Below are 23,398 nucleotides of genomic sequence, written 5' to 3' on the forward strand. Positions count from 1 at the left end.
TGATGTTGTGACTGCATGAGGAGGAATGGGCGGGGGGTGGGGGGTGGGGTAGTATGTGTGAGTAAATTTTGACGCAGCCCGAAGGGATTTCTCCCCGTCCTCTCCTTATATGCAAAGGGGGACGGAGAGGGGGGGTCGCCGATTAAATGAAGCGGCCTTGCTGTGGATGTACTGTGTCTTGCGACACTGCTTCTGACCCAGGGCGGTGGGCGGGGTGCAGGGATGGCCCGTCATCCAGGAGGTGCTCAGATGAGAGGAAGGGTGGGAGGGGTGTGGAGTGTATTTAGGGATGAAATGGGTGGGAGTGTATTTATGCCTTTCCCTTTTTGGCTACCCCCCTTGGAAGGGGGAAGAAGCCTTGGAATATGTATGTATGTATGTATACATTTTTTTGTACTTGGTGACCACATCGTTGCTGCATATTCCAATCTTGGTCTTATCAGAGTGATTAGTATTTTCTTCACCATTTCTTCATCCAGGTATGTAAATGCAACTTTGATTGTTCTTATTAAATTATAAGTTTCACCAAAAATCTTATTTATTTGTTTCTCAGGTGACATATTATTCATAACAATGACTCCCAGGTCCTTCTCATTTTCATTTTTTTTATTATTCCTTCTTCTCCCAATTTATATGATCCTGTTATTCTGTTTTTGCTTTTTCCAAATTCCATTATACTACACTTTTTAGTATTGAACTTCATCTCCCACTTCCTACTCCATTCCCAGACTTTATTTAGATCACTCTGTAGTGATTCATAATCTTTTTCCATGTTCACTTTTTTTTAATAGTTTTGCATCATCTGCAAAGAAGCTCATATAACTTTCAATTTCTTCATCCATATCATTGATATATATATAGCAAACATTATTGGGGCCAAAACTGTTCCTTGTGGAACACCACTTATTACTTCATCCCAATTTGAGTGTTTGTCTCTTATCACTACTCTCATTTTTCTTGCAAAAAGTCTTCCATCCATTTAAGTAGTCTGCCCTGTATTCCTCCTTCGGTTTCTAATTTCTTAAGCAACTTCTTATGTGGTACTTTGTCAAAAGCTTTTTTAGGTCTAGAAATGCACAATCTTATTATATCTATTAGCCTTGAATAGAAACATATTAAATTGGTGACGCATGATCGTCATTGTCTGAATCCAATTTGTCTTGGATTTAGCACATTGTTTTTTCTAAATATTTTACCCATCTACTTTTGACAATTCTTTCACAAATTTTTGCTATTGTACTTGTTAGAGAGACTGGTCTATAGTTGGTAGGGTCTTCTTTATTTCCCCCTTTATATATAGGTACTATATTTGCTTTTTCCAATCTTTTGGAACTTTTCCTTCTTTCAAGGAACTGTTTATTATGCTATGTATTTTGTCGGCCAGTTCATTCCTGCATTCTTTCAGAATCCAGTTTGCTATTTCATCTGGTCCATGCGATTTTCTGACATCAAGATTACTCAAGTGTTTCATTATTTCATTCTTTGTTACTTCTATTTCTTTCATAGGGGGGGGACTTTCTCTTTCTATTCGATCTCTTCAGGTTGTATGTTCTCCCTTGTAAACACTGATTTAAAATGCTTGTTCATAATTTCCGCCATTTCTATTTCCTCTGTGTATTCAACTCCTTCTTGTCTTAATTTCTCCAAATCTTGTTTGTTTTTCAGTTTGTTGTTTACAAATCTGTAAAATGATTTTGGTTTATCTTTACATTTTTCTATGACATCTTTTTCATATATTTTCTTTTCCTCTCTGCACGCTTGTACATATTCATTTCTATAACAAGTATACATTTTCCATTTTTCAGGTCTTTTGTCATTCTTCAATTTGGTCCAAGCTTATCTCTTTTGTCTTTTATACTCCCTACAACTTTTGTTGTACCAGCACTTTACATATTCTTTTTCTTGTTTTTGTCTTGGGACATACTTTTCCACTCCTTTTCTTTTTTTTTTTTTATAATTTTTTGTCAAAATATTCCATTTCTCCTCCACTGTTGTTTCTTCTTTGTATATTCCTTCCTAGTTTTCTTTATGAAAGAATTTTCTTATTTGATCAAAGTTTGTTTTTTCATACATCAATCTTCCTTCTCTATATTGTTCATTTCTTTTCATATATTTTTCCTCATTTAGTTCCAGTTCAATCAATATGTGGTCACTTTTACTTATTGGTGTTTTATATTCAATCTTTTCCACTATTCTTGGTTCAGATGTGATTATTACTATTTTTTCGTATTGACTTTAGGGGGATAAATGTGTTTTGTGCATTAATAATTAGATCTGCCAGATTGCTATACATCTCATCAAGGTACGCGTATCCTCCTTGACCCACTTCTGATTATCAGCCCCGCAACGAGAATCAAGAATGTTTGAAACGTCCGGATTGTTTTTCGTATTCAATTTCAAATAGGTTTTTATATTGTCAAAGTTTTCTGCCGCTGAACGTTGTATATAAGTTTCACAGGAGTACCCCAAGATTAACTCGGTGGGGCGGCCACACATATTAAACTTACACTGTTAGCATTACGTATTGAAAGGGATGGGAAATCTGTCATAAGTCATAATATTTTCCACAGGTGAAGATTATTTCAACAAATGATTTTGATCAGCTGAGGACAGGACCCCACGCTGCAGATATTAAAAGGCCGCAAGAACACAGGATTTCATGAAGGGGGTTCAGAACAACATTCATGATAAAATCATATGTAGCATTACAATAATTAGTAGTAATGCCGCTTACTGTCAAATAACCGGCCCCTTACCCCCATCCCCATCCCAACAGTGACCTGCATACGCCTCAGGTAATTCTGCCCAAATGCACCCTTACATGAGTAAGCTATTATTATTTTTTTCTATTTTAGTAAAGCATACATTTATGAGAGGTAGGTTACTATTAGAATAACTTAGTGGGTTAAAAATCTGTCATGATCGTTTGATAATCCTTCTAGAGTTTACAAGATCACACGTTCACCATCTTTCATGTAATAGGCAAATCACGGAAGTCCACTCCAGGATGGCAGAGAACACTAGTATGGGTTTGGACAGTGTTGGGTTCAGAGCGATATCGTCAAAGTAAGTTTCATTGTATCTAACCAACGCCTTTGGATTACGCTCATCAAATAATATATATATTATATATATATATATATATATATATATATATACATATATATATATATATATATATATGTATATATATATATATATATGTATATATATTTATATATATATGTATATATATATATATATATATATATATATATATATATATATATATATATATATATATGTGTGTGTGTGTATTTACCTAGTTGTATTTTACGGGAAGGGGAGCTATGCTCGTGGGGTCCCGTCTTCATATCTCATTTTATCTAAACTATTTTTAAATTCATGTATTGTTTTTGCACACACACACACACACACACACACACATATATATATATATATATATATATATATATATATATATATATATATATATATATATAATATATACATACATACATACATATATATGTGTGTGTGTGTGCTCAGCGGTGATATATCTATGGCAGAAATCAAAAGACACAAATAAATAATTATGTTTATTTGAACGATATATGTAATGAACAATTTTATTTAAATGTGACCCTAATAAAGAGATTTTTACATAATACGGAAATTATCAATGTGCAATAATTTACACAATGTATAATTGTACCTTGGTACTCTATTTGTTTACAGTTATCACCTGGCAGATAGATAAGACTCATGAGGGTTGGAAGTCGATACGCGTAAAGTTAGTCGGACTCTGATTGTGAGCTCACCAATTTTGAACAAGAATGGGTGATGGTATGTATAATGTGCGTTTAATCATTTTATCATAAAATGGGAATAAAGGGTGTTAGATAGAATCTTGCATTCCAGTGGAGTTGATGACGTAGCCCAGTGCTACTTCACTTATAAATTATTTGTTGGGTCCAATTACAAAGCTATTTAGTATTTGGGAATTTGCCATGTTGAAAAGAACGCAGACCGTTGTTTTTTTCATTTTTTACAGGGAGAACACATTTATTTCAGCATGTATGTTTATGGGAATAGATGACTGATTTGATCATTTGTAAAGAAAAAATAATCATGAAAACGAGATGGTCCTGTATGATTTTATTTTATTAGCTAAAATGGAGATATTAGTCATCTATTAGATTTTAATAGTCCCAAATGCATGGACTGAGGATTATAAAGCTCGTGTCACCTGATTGGTTTTTATGCGATTCTCATTCTGACAATTCTGATATTTGTTTCCATTGCGACCCAATGTTTGTGACTGTCTCCCAACTCCCACACCTGGTCAAGTGAAGGCAGAGAGAAACATGAAGTTGGGATATGGAAAAGCTGCAGAAAATGACAAATTGTATGAATTGTTAAAATGGTATCAAAGTCTATCTATGTAAGTTTTACTTTAGGTACAGAGTAGTCTAAAATGAATTAAAGTAGAGGAAATCTGGCCATTGTATTGCAGTGTCTGTAGACAGAAGGGTAAACTTTTGGAAGTACACACCTGCACCATATCGCTATAGAAAATAATTAATTTTGTAAATTATAATACATCAACATTATATGGTATTTTCTTGGCAGAAATCAATAACAAAAAAGTTGCTAAAACTGATTTACTAATAAATGAAGTCGTGGCGGTTGAATGATATACCATGTTTGTTTTGATAGGTGCCAAGGTCGAAGAAATGAACAGATAATAAATTTGTCAATTCTAATCTAACCTAACCTAACGTATATAACTTAACTTATATTTAGTAATTCAGTACCTCAAATTTTAAAGATCATCTGGGTTGTTGTTTTTGCCATGGATGCTAATGACCTGATTATTATTGTACCTCGGGCAATTGACAGAAATGGCAGAACCCCAGGTTCTCTCATAAAGTCCAAAGAAGCCCTATTGTCTATGTAACAGCACTTATTAATGTCACCTGTAGTTGGAGAATGCCCAGTCCACAATGTGAAAGCCATTGTCTAACTGACAGTGACTGAACTGGACAGACGACAACATGGCGTCTTGACCGTACCCTAGCGGTTTTGTTTGTTAATAGATTTGCTTGTAGGAAGATGTTTTGTTATTTATTTCCACCAAGAAAATTGCATATTATGTTTATGTATTATAATTTACAAAAATAACATTGAGTTTTGTAATACTATATTGTGTGGGTATGCACAACTAAAAAAATAATGACAGAAGAAGCCATGAGAAATACACGGGACCTGAAGAGGGAAGTTGCATTGCTCCTGGAGCAAGGGATTGTGTCAAGCTGGACTGGGTTGGGTTAGGTTAGGTGTGGTTTCTTAAGATAGACATGTTTACTGGTAGATTTTTATCAATATGCAATATAGCAATAGAAAAATAATAATTTTGTAAATTATAATACATCAATGTAATATGTTATTCTTGGCAGAAATCAATAACAGAAAAAAAGTTGTTAAAAGCTATACACAAACAAATGTAGCCACTTTGATTGCTTGAGACACCATCTTTGTATTGTGAGATGCGGAGGTCGAAGAAATTAAAGTATGATAAATTTTTCTCTTCTAATCTAACCTACCTACCTAGCCTAACCTGCATTTAGTAATGCAGTACCTAAAATTTTATAGAGGTCATCAGGGTCGTCATCGTCATCTTCGACCTCTGAATCTATCCAAACAAAGATGGTGTCTAAAGGAGTCGACTCGACTTTGCATAGCTTTTACAATGTTTTCTGTTATTGATTTCTGCCAAAAGAAAAAAGTATTTATTACATTGATGTATTATAATTTACAATATTTGATTTTATAATGCTATATTGCGTAGATATGCACTTCTAAAAAAAATACCTGTCTACCTAAATGTGCATAGTTGGGAAATAAGTATCTGTGGTAATCCCTAACTGGAAGATTGATTATTGAATGGCCATTAAAAGACCATGTGCCTATCATACCTCACCTTGAAAGTGGCAGTTGACGGGACAGTAACCATGTACTTTGGTAGTGCGTTCCATGGCTTGATGGTCCTAATAGCAAACCAGTTTAGCACATTGGCTTAAGAACCTAATGTGGGGGGGCATCTTCAAAGTATCTCGTAAACGTCGATCATGCTTCATTATAGCTGTCGCTGTCCCAGTGTTGGCAGGTCATGAGCCTCATAGTATTCCTTGTAAGTATGAGCCCTCAGCTGAGGTACCAACCTGGTTGCTGTTGTTGGACTTCTTTCATGGTGCTTGATATTACTGGGTTCCATAGTTAAGTATGGATCTGACCAGTGTCAGGTGGAGTGTGTGCAAGGTTTTGTCATTATTGTATGTGAAGCTCTACTTATATTTTACTGCATTGAATGACAGAAGCCACTCTTTACTCCACTTTTGAAGGTGGTCCATATTCCCTTACAGCCTTTTGATGGTCCTGTAGATATTGGTGTTAGGTGCAAAGAATCTTATCTTCACTGATGTACATGATGAGTAGCACAGCATCCAGTATGGACTCTTGCAGGTCCTCGTTTTTGATTGGGTGCCATTCTGAATGTGCACCTTTGATGTAAGATTGGTGGTTGATTATCTACTATCATGGAATCAGTACTATCACAAACCATGTGGATGCAGCTCAGCAGAACAGACAAACAAATGTTGAAAGTCATAAGTTTCAATTCAGATGGTACAGTGTAGAAGCCCTAGGAAATAGAATCTTATAAGATAGATGTGGTTAGCAATGGTTCTTTGACCCTTTCATAGGTATCTTTGTGCAAGGCACTTTCATTGCTTTCCAACCCCTCTCCATAATGGCAGACATCGGAAATGTGATAGATCAGTGTTGCATATATATGCTAGCACCTAATCAGTATGATCAAGCTGTACAAGGATTTCAGACTTCACAACCATAGCCATTCCAACATGTCAAAACTTTATGTGCCCTTCTCACCATACATGCAACCTTATCAAGCTGGATTAAGTCACTGAGGTGAGGTACAGAGGCTGTATCATACCACAGGGGATAGGTTAGTCCTACAGTGGACCATTAAGACTGAACTACTGCAATTGCCACTACTACTACTTTGAAAAAGTACCTTACAGTCATCTTATGTGGAAACTGGGGCATATTGGAGGACTAAGAGTAAATCTTCTTTAATATATGAAAGATGTTTTTAAAGAGAAGGTACCATAAATGAGGAGAGTAGTATAGGATAAGATGTCAGGATGGAGAGCAGTGACCTTTGGATTCCCATAATGTTCATTGCTATCACCTATAATGTTTCTTATCTATGTTAGTAACGTGATGGAAAGTACAAGAAGCTATACGAACATGTTTGGAGATGACACAAAGATCATAAGAAGAGTGAAAAATGAGGAGGACTGTTGCCTGTTGGAAAAAGATCTAGACACTATATTCACATGGAGCCAAGAATGGAAGATTAATTTCAACTCCAAAAAATGCAAATAACTGGAAAAGGGCAATAGCTTAAAAGACCATCATTGAAATACAGTATTCCTTGGGAAGTGAATCCATTACAAAGGTAAAAAAGAGAATTATTTGGGGGTGTTGATAAAAGGCTGTGCCACCAGATAGGCATAACAGTGTGATTGTCTGAGAGACTGATTGCTGTAGAACATTAAGATGGTTTTTCATTATATGGGTGAAGAGATCATGAAAAAACTGAAAGAAACACTAGTGCATCCAAGACTGGTATGGTCCCCACACAGATTGAAAAACACAAGCATGGTTGAGAGAATGTAAAGGGCAGCAAACATACTGGTTCCCAACCTGATAGGTAAGTCATATGAGGAAAGACTAAAAGCACAGGATCTGCCAACATTGAAAAAATAAGGAGAAAGATGTGACTTGGTTACAGTTATCAGGTCACTAAATGGGAGAGACTACATTAATAGAAGTGGTTTCTTAAGTAGGGATGGGAGGACTTTAAGGGAGTGTCGCATCACTTTATAGAGTAGGTGATTTTTTTTTTTTTTCAAATATGTGTTTAATGAATATAGGTATAAATACCCCTTACATTAGTGTGTAATTCCTCAGGGTATTGTGTTCCTCCCATGTATATATAAGGCATAGTGAATATTTGATGGAGATATAATGAGCTCTAGTTAAGCTCTAATTACTTAATGGAAAATCCTTCCACATCATTCAGCTTGGTATGAAATGAAAACTTAGAGTCTGGGGAACAAATCTTATTGAATACATTTTTTCAAACTTACATTAGTGTGTAATTCCTCAGGGTATTTTGTTCCTCCCATGTATATATAAGGCATAGTGAATATTTAATGAAGATATAATAAGCTCTAGTGAAACTCTAATTGCTTAATGGAAAATCCTTCCACATCATTCAGCTTGGTATGAAATGAAAGCTTAGAGTCTGGGGAACAAATCTTATTGAATACATTTTTTCAAACTAATACCTCTGATTTTTTATTAATTTGTTTCTCTGAATAATTAAAAAATGCTGCAAAATTCAGGTTTCATAAATAAAAATAGAAAAATTCAAATTTCTTTTATTTTTTACTGTAGAAAATAAAGAGCATGATGTTTTCTTTCAAATGAAACAAAAATGACAAAAATCCATAAAGAACAACTGAAGATATTACAACAGAAAGAACAAAAACATAAACTTTACAGGATGGGGGATTTAAATTTTTGCGACCATTTGTTTGATGGTTGCAATGTATAGCAAATCTCCAATTTCCTCTTCTTTGCTGATGAGGTGTGAGGTGAGGATGAGTGGTGTGGTGTGGGTGGAGGAGGTGTAAGGTAGGCGTGACTAGTAAATGGTTGCAGAGTGTAGCTTTGCTGCTTTTTTCCTCTTTCTTTTTCCTTCTTGTTTCTATTTCAGGCACTCACAGGCCCTCTCTATATTCTGCCACTTCACTCTCTTATTTCTTGTTAATTTTTCCATGATCACAGCAACAGTACACAGTGAGGAATCAAAATTGATGCGTATGGTGCGAGCGCCAGGAGCAACATCACCTTTGACCTTTGCTAGAGTACTGGTGCCCTGTCCACTGTCTTTGTGGGGTATGCTGGTGGGAGGAGTAGTCATATATCTCCATAAACACAATTCTGTAACAAAAAATGAAATAGCTATAGAAATGTTGATGCTATTTCAATATACAGAATGTTTTTTATGCAATGGGGTTGCCAGAGGTTGTCAATATCTTATCTATTTTATGCTGTATAAAAAAAATAGAAACAAAATACAGTTGTATAACTTTGTATGAGTGTTGCCACCATCATAGAGATTCTTTTGAAATGTTTACCTTAAATTCGCTCATGTATCAGAATTTTTCGAATGATTGCTGGCGACGCTCCCTTAAGAGGTCATGAAAACAAATTGAGAAAAACTAAATAAAGAATGTGAAGAAATACAGTTTCTCAAACAGATGCAAAATTTTTTGGAATAGTTTAAAAGACAGTATAGCCCAGACTGGAACAATACAAGAGTTAAAACCTAAGTATGATAATTGGAAAATCAGAATATCACTCAAATTTGAAGCTCAGTATGATGATTTAGTGTAAGAAACAGAACCCCATGAGTGTTGCTCCTTTTCTCTACACTACAATAAGGTAAACACACTATCATGCACACATGATGGAAGGTACACACACATGAGCTGCCAAACTGTCAACAAGTGCTCCAGTAGGTTGCATCCAAAAGATGAAATTTCTCAATAGTGCAAGAAGAGCAGGAGGCCTGGGTTGTATTAAGTGGGAAGGGGAATGCTTGTGGTTGCCCAAGATGGTCTAGTGCAGTGCTATTAGTGTCTATCGAGTGAAAATAAAAGGGAATCAGGGTGGAACAAGGAAAAATGGTGGCAAGATTGAGGCAAACGTCGACACAAGTGCAGAGTCCTCTAGTGGCACAAAACCAAAGCTTAATGTAGATAGAGGCTTTGAAACTCCAAGGCGATTCCAAAAGCTAAGTGAGGATGAAGCTTTTTTTCTGGATTTGGTAAGTACAAGAGAAAAAACTTGAGTTGAATTATAGACAGAAAAAGAGTTTTATCAAGAGTTCATGGGATAAAGAAATCATGAATCTTTAGAGATTATGAATCTAAGAAAGGAATACTTCAAAGTAAAGAAAGAGGTGTGTGATTTAAAGAAAAAGAATACTGAAATAGATAATGAGCTAAGTGAATGAAAAAAGAATCAAGGTAAAATGTGAAAATGAAAGGATGAAAAACAAAGATACCACCTATAGTGAAACTTAAAAAAAAAAAAAGTTAAATGATAAAATACAGACATTGTATAAAAAAAATTAGGAGAGGAGAATTTGCAAAAGATAAAAAAGAATGGAAAGAAAACCAAGAAAGTGAAAAAATAGCTTTTAAAGATATACATGCATACATACATATACCAAAGGTTTTTTCCCCCTTACAAGGGAGGTAGCCAAAAAGAAAAAGGCATAAAAACCATTCTCACCCATTCCATCCCTAAATACATTCCACTCCCCTCTACCTTCCCTCTTGGCACCTCCTGGATGATGGGTCATCCCTTCATCTTGTCCACTGCCCTGGGTCAGAGACAGTGATGCAAGACAGAGCACATCCACAGCAAGGCCGCTTCATTAAATCGGCGACCCCCCCCCCCTCTCCGTCCCCTCATGCAGAAAAGGAGATGGGGAGAAATCCCTTCGGACTGCGTCAAATTTTTCTCACACATACTACCTCACCCCCATCCCCCCACCCATTCCACCTTATGCATCACAACATCATCCCTATACAACCATTCTCCATTCACCCTTATCTTCTGTCCTCTCCCGTCCTTCCTCAACAGACATTCCCCTCTTCCCCAAAGCCCCTTTCACCCCATCCATCCATCTCATCCTAGGTTGTCCCCTCATGTTCATTCCTTCCACATCTGCCTTCCATACCTCTTTTACTAGTCGTTCTTCACTCATTCTTTCCATGTGTCCAAACCATCCCAATACACTTTCATCCACCCTATCTCCCAACTCCCTTACCACCCCTGTTCTCCTCATTTCTAACTCTATCCAGCTTAGTAACCCTTACCATACTTCTCAGACACCTCATCTCAAACACATTCAAACTCCTTCTCTCTTCCTCTCTTATGTTCCATGTTTCTGCCCCATACAGTGCTGTTGGCACAATCACTCCTTCATATAATCTCCTCTTAGCATCTATTCCCAAATGTCTATTCCTCATTACACTTTTTAATCCACCAAGGCATTTACTTGCTTCTCTCAATCTGCATTCGACCTCCACCTCCACTCCACCCTTTCCTGCCACATTCGCACCCAAGTATCTAAAACTATCCACTTCCTCCAGTTGCTCTCCCTAAATGCTCACTTCCAGTCTACTGCCACTTCCACCCCTTGTACATCTCATCACCTTACTTTTACCCACATTTATCTTCATCTTTCTTCTATCACACACTCTCCCAAACTTTGTCACCAACTTCCTCAATCCCTCCTCTGATCCTGCTACAAGCGCAGTGTCATCTGCAAACAACAGCTGGCTCACCTCCCATTTTTCTCCATTTTCTTTAAATATCTCCAATCCCTTGCCCACTACCCTCTCGCACCACCCCATCCATGTATAAGTTGAACAGCCAGGGCAACATAACACATCCCTGACAAAGCCCCACCTTTACCTCAAACCACTCACTCTCTCCATTTCTAATCCTGACACAAGCTCTACTACTCTCGTAAAAACTCTTGACAGCTACTAGAAGCTTTCCTCCTATCCCGTATATCTGCAAAACCTCCCACAGTGCCTTCCTGTCTACCCTGTCATAAGCTTTTTCCAGATCCATAAAAGCCCAAAAAACATCCTTACCTTTTTCTATAGCTTTTTCACATATCTGTCTTACCACAAAGATCTGATCTACCCAACCTCTACCTGTCCTAAATCCACACTGTTTCTCACCAATTACTCCCTCTATTCCTCTCCTAATCCTCTCAATAAAGTTCCTCCAGTAAGCCTTCCCAACTACACTTAACAAGCTAATCCCTCTGAAACTACTACACTCACACTTGTCCCCTTTTCCCTTGTAAAGTGGAACTATACAGGCACTCCTCCAGTCCTCCGGCACTCTACCCTCTCACCAGCAAACATTAAATAACTTCACCAGCCAGTCCACCATCACTGTACCTCCTTTTTTTTTTCAGACATTCTGCATGGCATCCATCCAGACCAGGTGCCTTACCTGCTCTCAACATTTTAACAACTTCCTTCACTTCATCCTTTCTTATTTCTCCTCCATTTTCCTCACTCATCACTCTCATTTTCTTAGCACTTCCCACTGGAACTACCTTTCCCTCCGTATCCTCCTTCACATTTAGCAACTCCCTAAAATACTCTGCCCATCTTCCCCTTACTGCCTTCTCTTCCATTATCATCTCTCCATCTGCATCTTCTACCTTTTCTTCTCTACTTGATTCGCCTCCTCTTCCTCTTTTAATTTCTTTCCAAAACATCTTTTTATTACTTTCAAAATTTTCTGTCATACTCTTACCCCATTTCACATCTGCTCTCCTCTTTGCCTCTTTAAAGATATAGAACAACAAGAAATGCAGGAGAATGCAAAAGACACAATTATTCAAGTAAAGAAAAAGCAAATTAAGTTAGAGATACAGTGGATAAGAAAAAGTGTATTGCATATGGACTAAAGGAAAAAGCATGGTCTGGTTAGGTACTTGAGAGAAAAAGAAGAGAAAGAAATAGCAAGAACAATTCTAAAAGAAATAGAAGACAGAGATCAAGAAATAGAAAAGGAAATAGAAGTGTATAGAATGAGACAATACACAAAACAAAGAAATTTACCTCTAAAGATATAATTAAGGTCATAAATGGTAACAAAAGACATATTAGCAAAATCAGGAAAGTTAGCAAAGAGTGAACACTATCACAATATATGGATAAAAAGAGAAATGAATGTTGAGGAAAGAGAGAGAGTGAAGACACTAAGAGGTGAATCTAAAAAAAAAATGTGAAAAGAATGGAGATTTAAAAAAAGGAGTTCTATTGGAGTGTGTAGACATGAGGCTGAGAAAATGGTATATTCAGGTAAGGGAAACAAAAGGAACAGAAAACAAGATAGAGAAGAAAAAAAAATGAAAGTGGCTTATACTAACATAGATGGATTGATCTCAGGATTATATGAACTAAATGATTACCTATCAGAAGAAAAACTAGACATACTGGGAATTGTGGAGACAAAATTAAGAGGTCCACTACCACCACATAGTGTTGGACATGGATTATATATTCACTGGATGAAAAATAAAGACAAGAAACAGAGTGTAGGAGTCATGTTTTTGGCCAAGAAAAACTTAAAGGTGACAAAGGTTATAGATTGTAAAAACTGTGGAAATGATCGTGACAAAAGTTGAGGATAGTGACATAAAAAGTAGAAAGTTTGTGGTGATTTATGTGTCCTCAAAAATGAGCTTTTGAAAAGAAAATGGATATTCTAAAATGTTAGAAGATACAAGGCATTCATTAAATGAGATGCCGAAAGATGGAGGAAACCTGGTACTTATGGGAGATTTTAACTGCAAAGAAATCTGTTGGGAAGAGATGACAGTGAAAGATGGAGAGGATCTGTGGGGAAATGTATTACTTGACATAACTATAGAACATACAATGACATGAGTAAAAGAAAATACCAGATATAAAATGAAGAACTGGAGACTAGATTTAACATTTACATCAGACCCTGAAATTGTGGATAAAATTGAATACAAGACACCATTTGGGAAGAGTGATCACATATTGAAGTTAGAATTTTAACTAAAGGAGGAAATATAGAGAGAAATGAGATACAGAAAAGGAAGACTGATGTGTAATAAAATGGACTTTGTGAATGGTAAACTCAAAAGCAAACAGGAAATTATGAAAGTACATCATGGAATTATAGAATACATAGGAGATTTAGAAATGGCTAAACTCAGGAACAATCACATCAAATCTGTTTTCACCAGAGAAAATGTATAGCATTGGGATGAAGGGTGTGAAGTGGAATTCCCCCCACCCCCATGAGGGAAATAATAACACAAAAAGAAATAATGGATAAATTAATGAACCTTGTCATCAGGAAATCCCACAGCCCAGATGGAATTGCATATTGGATACTAAAAGAATGTAAAGAACTAATGGACAAAATATGTAATATAATAAGTTGCTCACTCAAAGAAGGAAAAATACCAAAGGACTGGGAAAATGCCAATATTGTACCAATATATAAAGGAGGAAACAAGGAAGACCCAATAAATTACAGACTGGTTTCCCATACTAGCACTGTAACCAGAATTTGTGAAAAAGTTATTAAGAACAGATGGATAAAACATCTGGAAGAAAACAATATACTAAACTCGAGACAGTTTGGATTTAGACAAGGAAGATTGTGTGCCACAAATTTGATTTGCTTCTACTCAAGACTAATATAATACAAGAAAGGGACAGATGGGCTGATTGTGCTTTCCTAGACATGAAAGCTTTTGACAGAGTATCACATGAAAAATTATTAAGAAAACTTGAAACCATAGGAGGGATACAAGGTAAACTACTGAACTGGATGGAGGATTTCTTGCATGGAAGGAAAATTAGGAGAAGAGGTGATTAGTGGAGTTCCACAGGGATCAGTATTGGCTGCAATAATGTTTGCTGTTTATGTGAATGACATGGATGAAGATGGATGAGCTTCTTTGCAGATGACACAAAATTGCTGAGGAAAGTGAATACAGAAATGGATTGTGAATCATTGCAAAGAGGTCTGAACAAGGTTTGGAAATGAATCAAAAGTGGGAAGTGGACTTAAACATTAAGAAATGTAGCATAATGGAATTTGGATAAAGTAAAAAAAAAAAAAAAAAGAATATCAGGACTATAAAATCGGTACAAAGGACATAAAGAAAGTGGGATCTGAAAAAGATCTGGGAGTAAGCATCACAAATGACATGTCTCCTGATAAACGGATAAACTTAAATTACTGAATCAGGAACAAAGAAGAGAGGTGACCTATTGACCATCTATAGAATCATGGAAGGTGTGGAAATCCTTGATAGAAAAGAATTACTAAATTGGGATAAGAGAAATACAAGAGGATATGAAAAGAAACTCAAAAAGGGCAGTTATAGAAGAGACCTAAAAAGAAAAACTTTCCCCACAGAATGGTGGGGGTCTGGAACAAACTGGATGAAACAATAATGTGTGCAAAAACTAGACATGAATTTGAGGGCAAACTAGACACTTGAGATACAAAGATGGGACACCATGAGTGTAGCTCCCCTTCCCGTAAGATACAACTGGAATTACTAACCTGGATCAAAAATGAGAAAGGGTGATCTATTGGCCATTTATAGGATTATGAAAGGCATGGAAGTCCTTGATAGAGAAGACTTATTAAATTGGGATAGAAGAAAAACAAGGGGACACAAAAAAAGAAAACTTGAAAAGGACAGTTATAGAGGAGATCTGAAAAAAAAAAGTTTTCCACACAGAGTGGTGGATATCTGGAATAAATTGGATGAAACAATAGTGTGTGCAAACACCATATATGAATTGAAGAACAAACTAAATGTTGTGAGATGGGATCCCACGAGCATAGCTCCCCTTCCCCTAGAATACAATACAGGCCAGAGATTAGTGGAAGGAAGAAGGAGAAGCAAGTGTGGTTCAATAAAAGGTGTGATAGCAAAAAATATGTATAAAACATGGCTTGGGGAAAATGGAAAGAAAGGAGAAGCAGTAAAATAAAAGAAACTAGAACAAGCCAGAAATGACTTTACAAGAGTCTGCAGGGAAGAGGTAAATTATTTTGAAAGGGGTGTTGTAGATAATTGCAGAGATGAATCAAAACTGTTTTATAGGTTAATCAATAGTAAATTGAGACAGAAGTAATCACTGAACTAGGTAGAAATAATGAATGATAGTTATCTGTCATCACAAAGGAGAGCAGTTTTTAGAGGAAAGAAAAGTGAGTAGTTACTTGGATTTAGAAAATATTAATCTAGAAATGAAAGTATTGCTTAATTTTTGGGATCATTGTGAGGAAAAACTTCAGGACCTGACAGCTCAAACTGGATGCTTAAAAAGTGTAGGGAACAACTGGTAAGATCCACAGTCATATTGTATGTTTATTAAAAGAAGGAATAGTGTTGCATGATTGGGAAAAGACTAATGTGGTACTAATTCACAATGGTGGAAACAAGACCCCACTAAACTATAGGCTGATGTCATGGACCAGCATAATAGTGAAATTATGTGAAAGGATTATGGAAGATTGGTGGGTCAAATTCTTAAAGAGATATTCGACAATCAGTTTTATTTTAGATTTGGATGGTCATGGGTGTCAAACCATTTAAGCTTTTACTTAAGAGTGATTGATGTGCTGCAAGATAGAGAGAGGGGTGGGTGGAGTCTGTGTATCTCAACCTAGAAAAAGCTTGTGATAAAGCATCTCAGAAACACCTTGTGTGGAAATTGGAGTATGCTGGAGGACTAAAAGACAGACTATTTGAATGGATGAAGGATTTTTTGAAGGTAAGGTTTATGAGGACAGTAATAAAGAATAAGATATCATGGTGGAGAGCAAAGATCAGTGGGGTTGCACAAGATTTGGTGCTAGCAAGCACCTAGAATGTTTTTTGATCTTTGTCATTGACATGATGGAGGGTACAACAAACTATGCCAATATGCTTGCAGATGATGCAAAAATTATGAGAAGAGTGGAAAATGAATTTCAGTACCAAAAAATACAAAGTATTGGAAATGGACAATAGGGGCAAAAAAACATGTTTTAAATTCTCTAGGAAGCAAATTCAATACAGAAACAAAAAGGGTGAAAGATTTGGTACATATATATATATATATATATACCAATGGCTTTTTCCCCCATACTAGGGAGGTAGCCAAAAAAAGGCATGAAATCCACTCCCACCCATTCCATTCCCACATACTCCACTCTCATTTACCCCTCCTCCCTCCTTTTTATCTTTGCTCCACTTGGATGACAGGTCATCCCTGCATCTTGCCCTCTGCCCTGGGTCAGAAGCAATGTATCAAGACAGCACATCCACAGCAAGGCCACTTCATTTAATCAGTGACCCCCACACCCCCTCCATCCACTCATGCAGAAAAAGAGAAGACTAGGAGAAATCCCTTGAGGCTGCATCAAAATATCATTCACACACACTCTTTCACCCCCAATCCCCCATACACTCTCTTCCATGTGTCACAGCATCATACACATTCTCTACACACCCTGTCTTCTATCTTCTCCATTCCTTGCTCAATAGACATTCCTCACTTTCCCAATGCTCCTTTTACCCCATCTTATCCTTGGTCGCCTCCTCATGTTCATTCCTTCCACCTCTGCCTTCCACACCTCTTTTACTAATCTTTCTTTACTCATCCTTTCCATGTGTCCAAACCATCCCTATACTCTTTCATCAACCCTATTTCCCAACTTCTTTTCAACCCCCTTTCTCCTCCTCACCTCCTTATTCCTCAATCCATATAACAAAAGGTGCAGTGAGGCTAAAGAGAGAAGAGACAAAGCCTGGAAAAGATGGAAAAGAGACAAAAAAACATCCAAATGGCAAACATATATAAAACTTAGGAATGAATATGTGAATATATGCAGAAAAAAAAAGAAACTATGAAAAAAATATTATGGACAAGTGTAAGGATCAACCTAAATTCTTTTATAGATATGTAAATGATAAATTAAAGGACAAACATGAAATTGTAAAGCTGCGTGAAGGAGATAAAGAACATATAAATGACACAGAAATGGCAGAAGTTATGATCAGACATTTCAGGTCTGTTTTTACAATTGAGAGCTCCCAAATTTGGGAAGATGGATAACAAGAAAGATCCCCTAAAATGAAAGAAATAAGAGACCAAATAAAAAACCTAGATGTTAGGAAATCGCATGGACCGGATGGAATTGCAAATTGGATACTGAAAGAGTGTATAGACAAACTGATGGACAAATTATACAAGATAATAGACTTTTCACTCAAAGAAGGAAAGGTACCACAAGACTGGAAAGATGCAAACGTAGTACCAATATATTAAGGAGGAAACAAAGAAGATCCTACAAACTGCAGACCAGTATCCCTTAGAAGCACAGTAGCAAAAATATGCAAAAAAGTTATCAGACACAAATGGATCAAACACTTGGAAGAGAATAAAATATTAAACCCTAAACAATTTGGCTTTAGAAGTGGAAGATCGGCGACCACAAACTTAATATGCTTTTACAGATAATACAAGAAAGAGATGGCTGGGCAGATTGTGCCTTCTTGGACTTGCAGAAGGCTTTTGACAAAGTACCACATAAAAAGTTGATAAGAAAATTGAAATAATAGGAGGAATACAAAGTAAGCTACTGAAATAGATGAAGGATTTCTTAAGTGGGAGAAAAAATGAGTGGTACTTAGAGACAAAAATTCAAACTGGGAAGATGTGAAGAGTGGGGTCCCGCAAGGCTCTGTATTGGCTCCTTTAATGTTTGCCATATGTATAGATGAGGGAATGAAGTGTTACATGAACTTCTCTGCTGACGATGCCAAATTACTCAAGAGAGTAAGCACAGAAGAAGATTGTAGATCGTTACAAGAAGACCTGGACAAAATATGGGAATGGAGTCAGGTGTGAAGTGACCTTTAACATTAAGAAATGTTGTATAATGGAATTTGGAAAAAGTCAAAATAGAATATCCGGTCAATATAAAATTGGTAACAAGGAAGTAAAAAAAGTTGCTTCAGAAAGGGATCTGGGAGTGATTATCTCAAGTGACTTGACACCTGATAAACATGTCAATAAATTAGTTGGAGAGAGTTTTAACTTATTAAGGTCAATGAAAGTGGCCTTTGACTACATGGATGAAGAAATGGTAAAGAAAATAGTGGTTGCACTGATAAGACCTAAACTAGAGTATGCTTCAACACTATGGGCACCTAGCACAAAAAAAAAATAGAAAGATTTCAAAGAACAGCGACAAAAATGGCAGCTACACTTTCAAATTTGACATACAAAGTTTGGAGAAATTACATCTATCAACATTGGAACAGAGAAGAGAAAGATGTGATTTGTTGACCATTTACAGAATTGTGAAAGGGATGGAAATTCTTGATAGAGATGACTTATTAAAATGGGACAGAAGAGAAACAAGAGGACACAAAAAGAAGCTAAAGCACAGTTACAGAAGAGATTTGAAAAAGAATAGCTTCTCACCTTCCCACACAGAGTGATTGATGTCTGGAACAAACTAAATGGAGAAACAATGAGTGCCAAAACTATACAAGATTTTAAGAAGAAATTGGATGCGTAGAGATACGAAAATGGGTCACTATGAGCATAGCTCTCATCCCATAAAATACAACTAGGTAAATACATTCCATGTTTCTGCCCCATACAGTGCTGTCAGAACAATCACTCCATACAATTTCTTCTTAGCATCCATTCCCAAATGTCTATTTCTCATTATACTTTTTAATCCTCCAAGGCATTTACTTGCTTCTTTATGTACATTCTACCTCCACCTCCACTCCTCCCTTTCCTGCCACATTCACACCCAAGTATCTAAAGCTATCCACTTCCAGTCTCTCTCCCTTAATACTCTCTTCCAATTTGTTGCCATATTCTCCCCTTGTACATGTCATCACCTTACTTTTACCTACATTTATCTTAAACTTCCTTCTTTTGCAGACCTTCCCAAACTCTGTCACTAACGTCCTTAATCCCTCCTCTGGTCCTGCCACAAGCACAGTGTCATCAGAAAACAACAAATGGCTTATCTCCCATTTTTCTCCATTTTCTTCAACCATCTCCAATCTCCAGCCTATTACCCTTATGTTTACCTCTTGCACCACCCAATCAATGTATAAATTGAACAGCCAAAGTTATGTAACATCTCTGATGATGTCCTACCTTTACCTCAAACCACTTACTCTCTCCATTTCTAATTCTAACATAGGATTAACTACTCTCATAAAAACTCTTGACTGCTCTTAACCACTTATGTATGACTCAAATTCTCATGCACAGCATTGGCTGCCATATGTAATTTGCATCACAGAATCTGGGGATAACTCATGTATAACTACAAAAAATATACATAATCAAGACTCAGATGCCAACATCCATGTGTACCCACGCATGTCCCATGATGCCTATGTAGGCATCATTGTACCGAAATGGAACCGCTTTCCTCCTATCCCATATATTTGCAATATCTCCCACAGTGCCTTCCTATCTGCCTTGACATAAGCTTTCTCCAAATCCATAAAAGCCAAAAAACCATCCTTACCTTTTCGTAAAGTTTTCTCACATATCTGCCTTACCACAAAAATCTGATCCATGTAACCCCTACCTGTCTTAAACTCACACTCTTCCTCACTTATTACTCCCTCTGTTTCTCTCCTAATCCTCTCAAACAAAACCCTCCCATAATCCTTCACAACAACACTCAACAAACTTATCCCTCTGAAAATACTACACTCACACTTGTCCCCTTTCCCTTGTAAAGTGGAAATACAGGGTGCGGCAAAATTATGGCAACTCATTCATTTGCATATAATTTTATTGAAACAAAGAAATTTCAAAGAACGACAACAAATAACATTAATATGGACCTTTGGCACTATCATATTCAAGCGGTTTCAAAGTGGCCTCCTTTGGCGGCGATACAAAGCCTCAAACGCTTCTTGAAATTTTCGGCGATGGGCTGCAGCTCCTCCGGCGTGATTCTGTCCCACTCCCGGCGCAACGATTGCTTCAGCGACTCCAAACTTTTGTGGGGCTTAGCACAGGCCCTGGCCTCCAAAATCGACCATACGCTGTAGTCCATCGGGTTTAGATCCGGAGAGTACGGCGGCCATTCCGCAGATGTGATGAAACCCGGAAAATGGGCTTTGCACCACTCCTGAGTCGTTTTTGCCCTGTGGGCCAGAGTGGAATCCTGCTGGAACGTCCATTCTGCATCGCCAAAGTGCTGCTGGGTCCACGGAAGTACCACGGCCTCGAGGATGTCGCGTCGGTACACGTCCTTGTCGATTTTGACCCCCTGTTCCACGAAAACCAGGGGTGTCTTGCCGCTCGTTCAAATTCCGCCCCATACCATGACGGACTGCGGATTTTGGTGGTGTTCGATGATGGTTGAGGTGCTGGGAGCCTCTGTGGACCAGCTCCTGTCGTTTTGGCGGTTGTGTGCTTGTTCCACGGTGAACAGCTTCTCATCCGTGAAGACGATCCGCTCCCACTGCTGACCTGCGGCCCGGCGAATGAGCTGGCGACATCGTTGCAGCCGTACGCGCTTGTTTTCGTCTGTCAGGAGCTGAGCTTTTTGGATCTTGTAGGGCTTGAGTTCGAGCTCCTGTTTCGCCATTCGTCGCACTGATCGGTCGCTGATGCCAGTTTCACGGGCGATTTTCCTCATGGAGACCCTCGAATTTCGCTGGACTCGCTTCTTGATGATCTGCCTGTTCCTGGGAGTGTTGACGGTGCGTTTTCTTCCTCTTCCTGGACGGTCGCCTTCATGACCAAGCTCCTTGAACCGCTTGACTGCTTTTGAAATGACATCTTTACGAACACCGAGCAAACGAACAATGTCACATTGACGTTTTCCTTGACGATGCAGCTCCAATATTGCGTTATGTTTGTTTGCCATTCTGAAAAAAAATAGGAATTAAGCATTACAAACTTGAGATAAACATAACTAGCACAAAAAAGTACGGAGAATTCAGTATAACAAAAATTATTTGGCTGCAATAAAATATGTTCGCGGTAGGACAAATTTAATTTGGTTGCCATAATTCTGCCGCACCCGATATATGGGCACTCCTCCAATCCTCCAGCACTCTACCCTCTTTTAGACGAACATTAAACAACCTCACCAGCCAGTCGATCATCCCTGTATCTCCCTTTTATAGACACTACACATGACACCCATCCAACCCAGGTGCCTTACCTACTCTCATAATTTTAATAACTGCTTTCACCTCCTCTCTCTATATTTCTATTCCATTTTCCTCACTCATCACTCATTTTCTTAGCTCTTCCCACTGCAACTACATTTCCTTTCCTATTTTCCTTCACATTTAGCAACTCCCTAAAATAATCTTGTCCATCTTCCTCTTACTGCCATCTCTTCCATTATCATATCTTCATTTTGTAGTGTTGATAAAAAACAATCTGTCACCTGACAGACATGTCAGCAGAATTGTGAGAGGAACATGTTGACTGCTGCAGAAGACTAAAGTAGATTTTCTCTATATGGATGAAAAGCTGATAAAAAAAAACTCAGAAATTCTGCTCCTTCCAAGATTAAGATATGCATCAGTGGCATGGTCCTCTACACAGAGTGAAGGATGTAAGCAGTAGTGATAGAATCCCAAAGCAGCAACATAACTGGGAGTGTCTGGCATATAAACCACATGAGGGGTTGGATCTGCCAATTTTGGTAGATCAAAGAGAAAGAGGCAGGTTGACAAAAGAGATATCTTGATTAGGGATAGGAAGAATTTAAGAGGCCATGAGAACAAACTAAGAGAGACATGTCTAAATGATGTGAAGAAATACATTTTTACATATAGATATATATATATATATATATATATATATATATATATATATATATAAATATATATATATATATATATATATATATATATGAATACTTGGAATGGCTTAAAAGGTGATATAGCCCAACCTGGAACAATAATTGAATTCAAATCTAAATATGATAATTGGAAATTAGATGTATAGACTAAGTTGAAACCCTATATGAATCTGAGGGTATGTATGATAAGTTTGTGAGTAGGAGACAGGACCCCATGAGTGTTGCTCCTTTCCTATATACTACAATTAGGTAAATACATATACACATGTATAGAAGTGTTACATTTTAGAACATAAGTCAGGTGGAAGTGCCCAGACTCAGGCCATTTGTTTACTGTGATGTGAATAGGCAAGGATAATTATGTATAAAAGAGGGAGTCTAATTAGAGAGGGCCCACTCTAGCAGAACTATTATTTGTGATGCCATTTCCCTACAGTAGTTAGATGTGAGGCAGCTCTACCGTGTAGACATCCATCCCCTTCCCATCACACAATGTCCTTTGTCAAGGTCATTAAAAGGATTTTGATGGTGTTCTGTGTCACTATGCTTGCTGGAGGCATCTTTACATTGTGGCTTGGTGAGTTGTATTAGTGTCATGGTTGCTGTCAATTCCAAAACTATCTATCTCTTAAGGAGCACTTGAGTGATTGGCCTTAGGTGTCTACATAGTTTGGTATAAATGGGCATTAGGGAAAATTGTAGAAGTAACTCCACATTCTCATGTTGCTTTCTTGTGCTATTTATTTATTTTTAATTTTTATTTATTTTTATTTTTTAATCACCTGTAGCTAGATGG

The 23,398-nt window shown here is 37.3% G+C and overlaps 1 protein-coding gene across 3 annotated transcripts in view; it reads left to right on the plus strand.

Moving 5' to 3' along the window:
- The first annotated feature begins 3,049 nt into the window (after window positions 1–3,049).
- spict (magnesium transporter spict) overlaps window positions 3,050–23,398 on the plus strand; it is a 222,489-nt gene continuing 202,140 nt past the window's right edge. For 2 of the 3 annotated variants that reach the window (XM_076203688.1, XM_076203687.1), the window contains exons 1-2: window positions 3,718–3,825; window positions 23,039–23,179. In XM_076203688.1, coding sequence (XP_076059803.1) covers window positions 3,816–3,825; window positions 23,039–23,179 — 151 coding nt within the window. In that variant the 5' untranslated portion in view covers window positions 3,718–3,815. Of the gene's footprint in view, window positions 3,067–3,717; window positions 3,826–23,038; window positions 23,180–23,398 lie in introns of those variants that run through there. The other variant, XM_076203689.1, reaches the window with a different exon arrangement.

This window comes from Oratosquilla oratoria, chromosome 20, assembly GCF_046742065.1.
Source record: "Oratosquilla oratoria isolate Oo_2021 chromosome 20, ASM4674206v1, whole genome shotgun sequence".
In the NCBI taxonomy this organism is placed as follows: Eukaryota; Metazoa; Arthropoda; class Malacostraca; order Stomatopoda; family Squillidae; genus Oratosquilla; species Oratosquilla oratoria.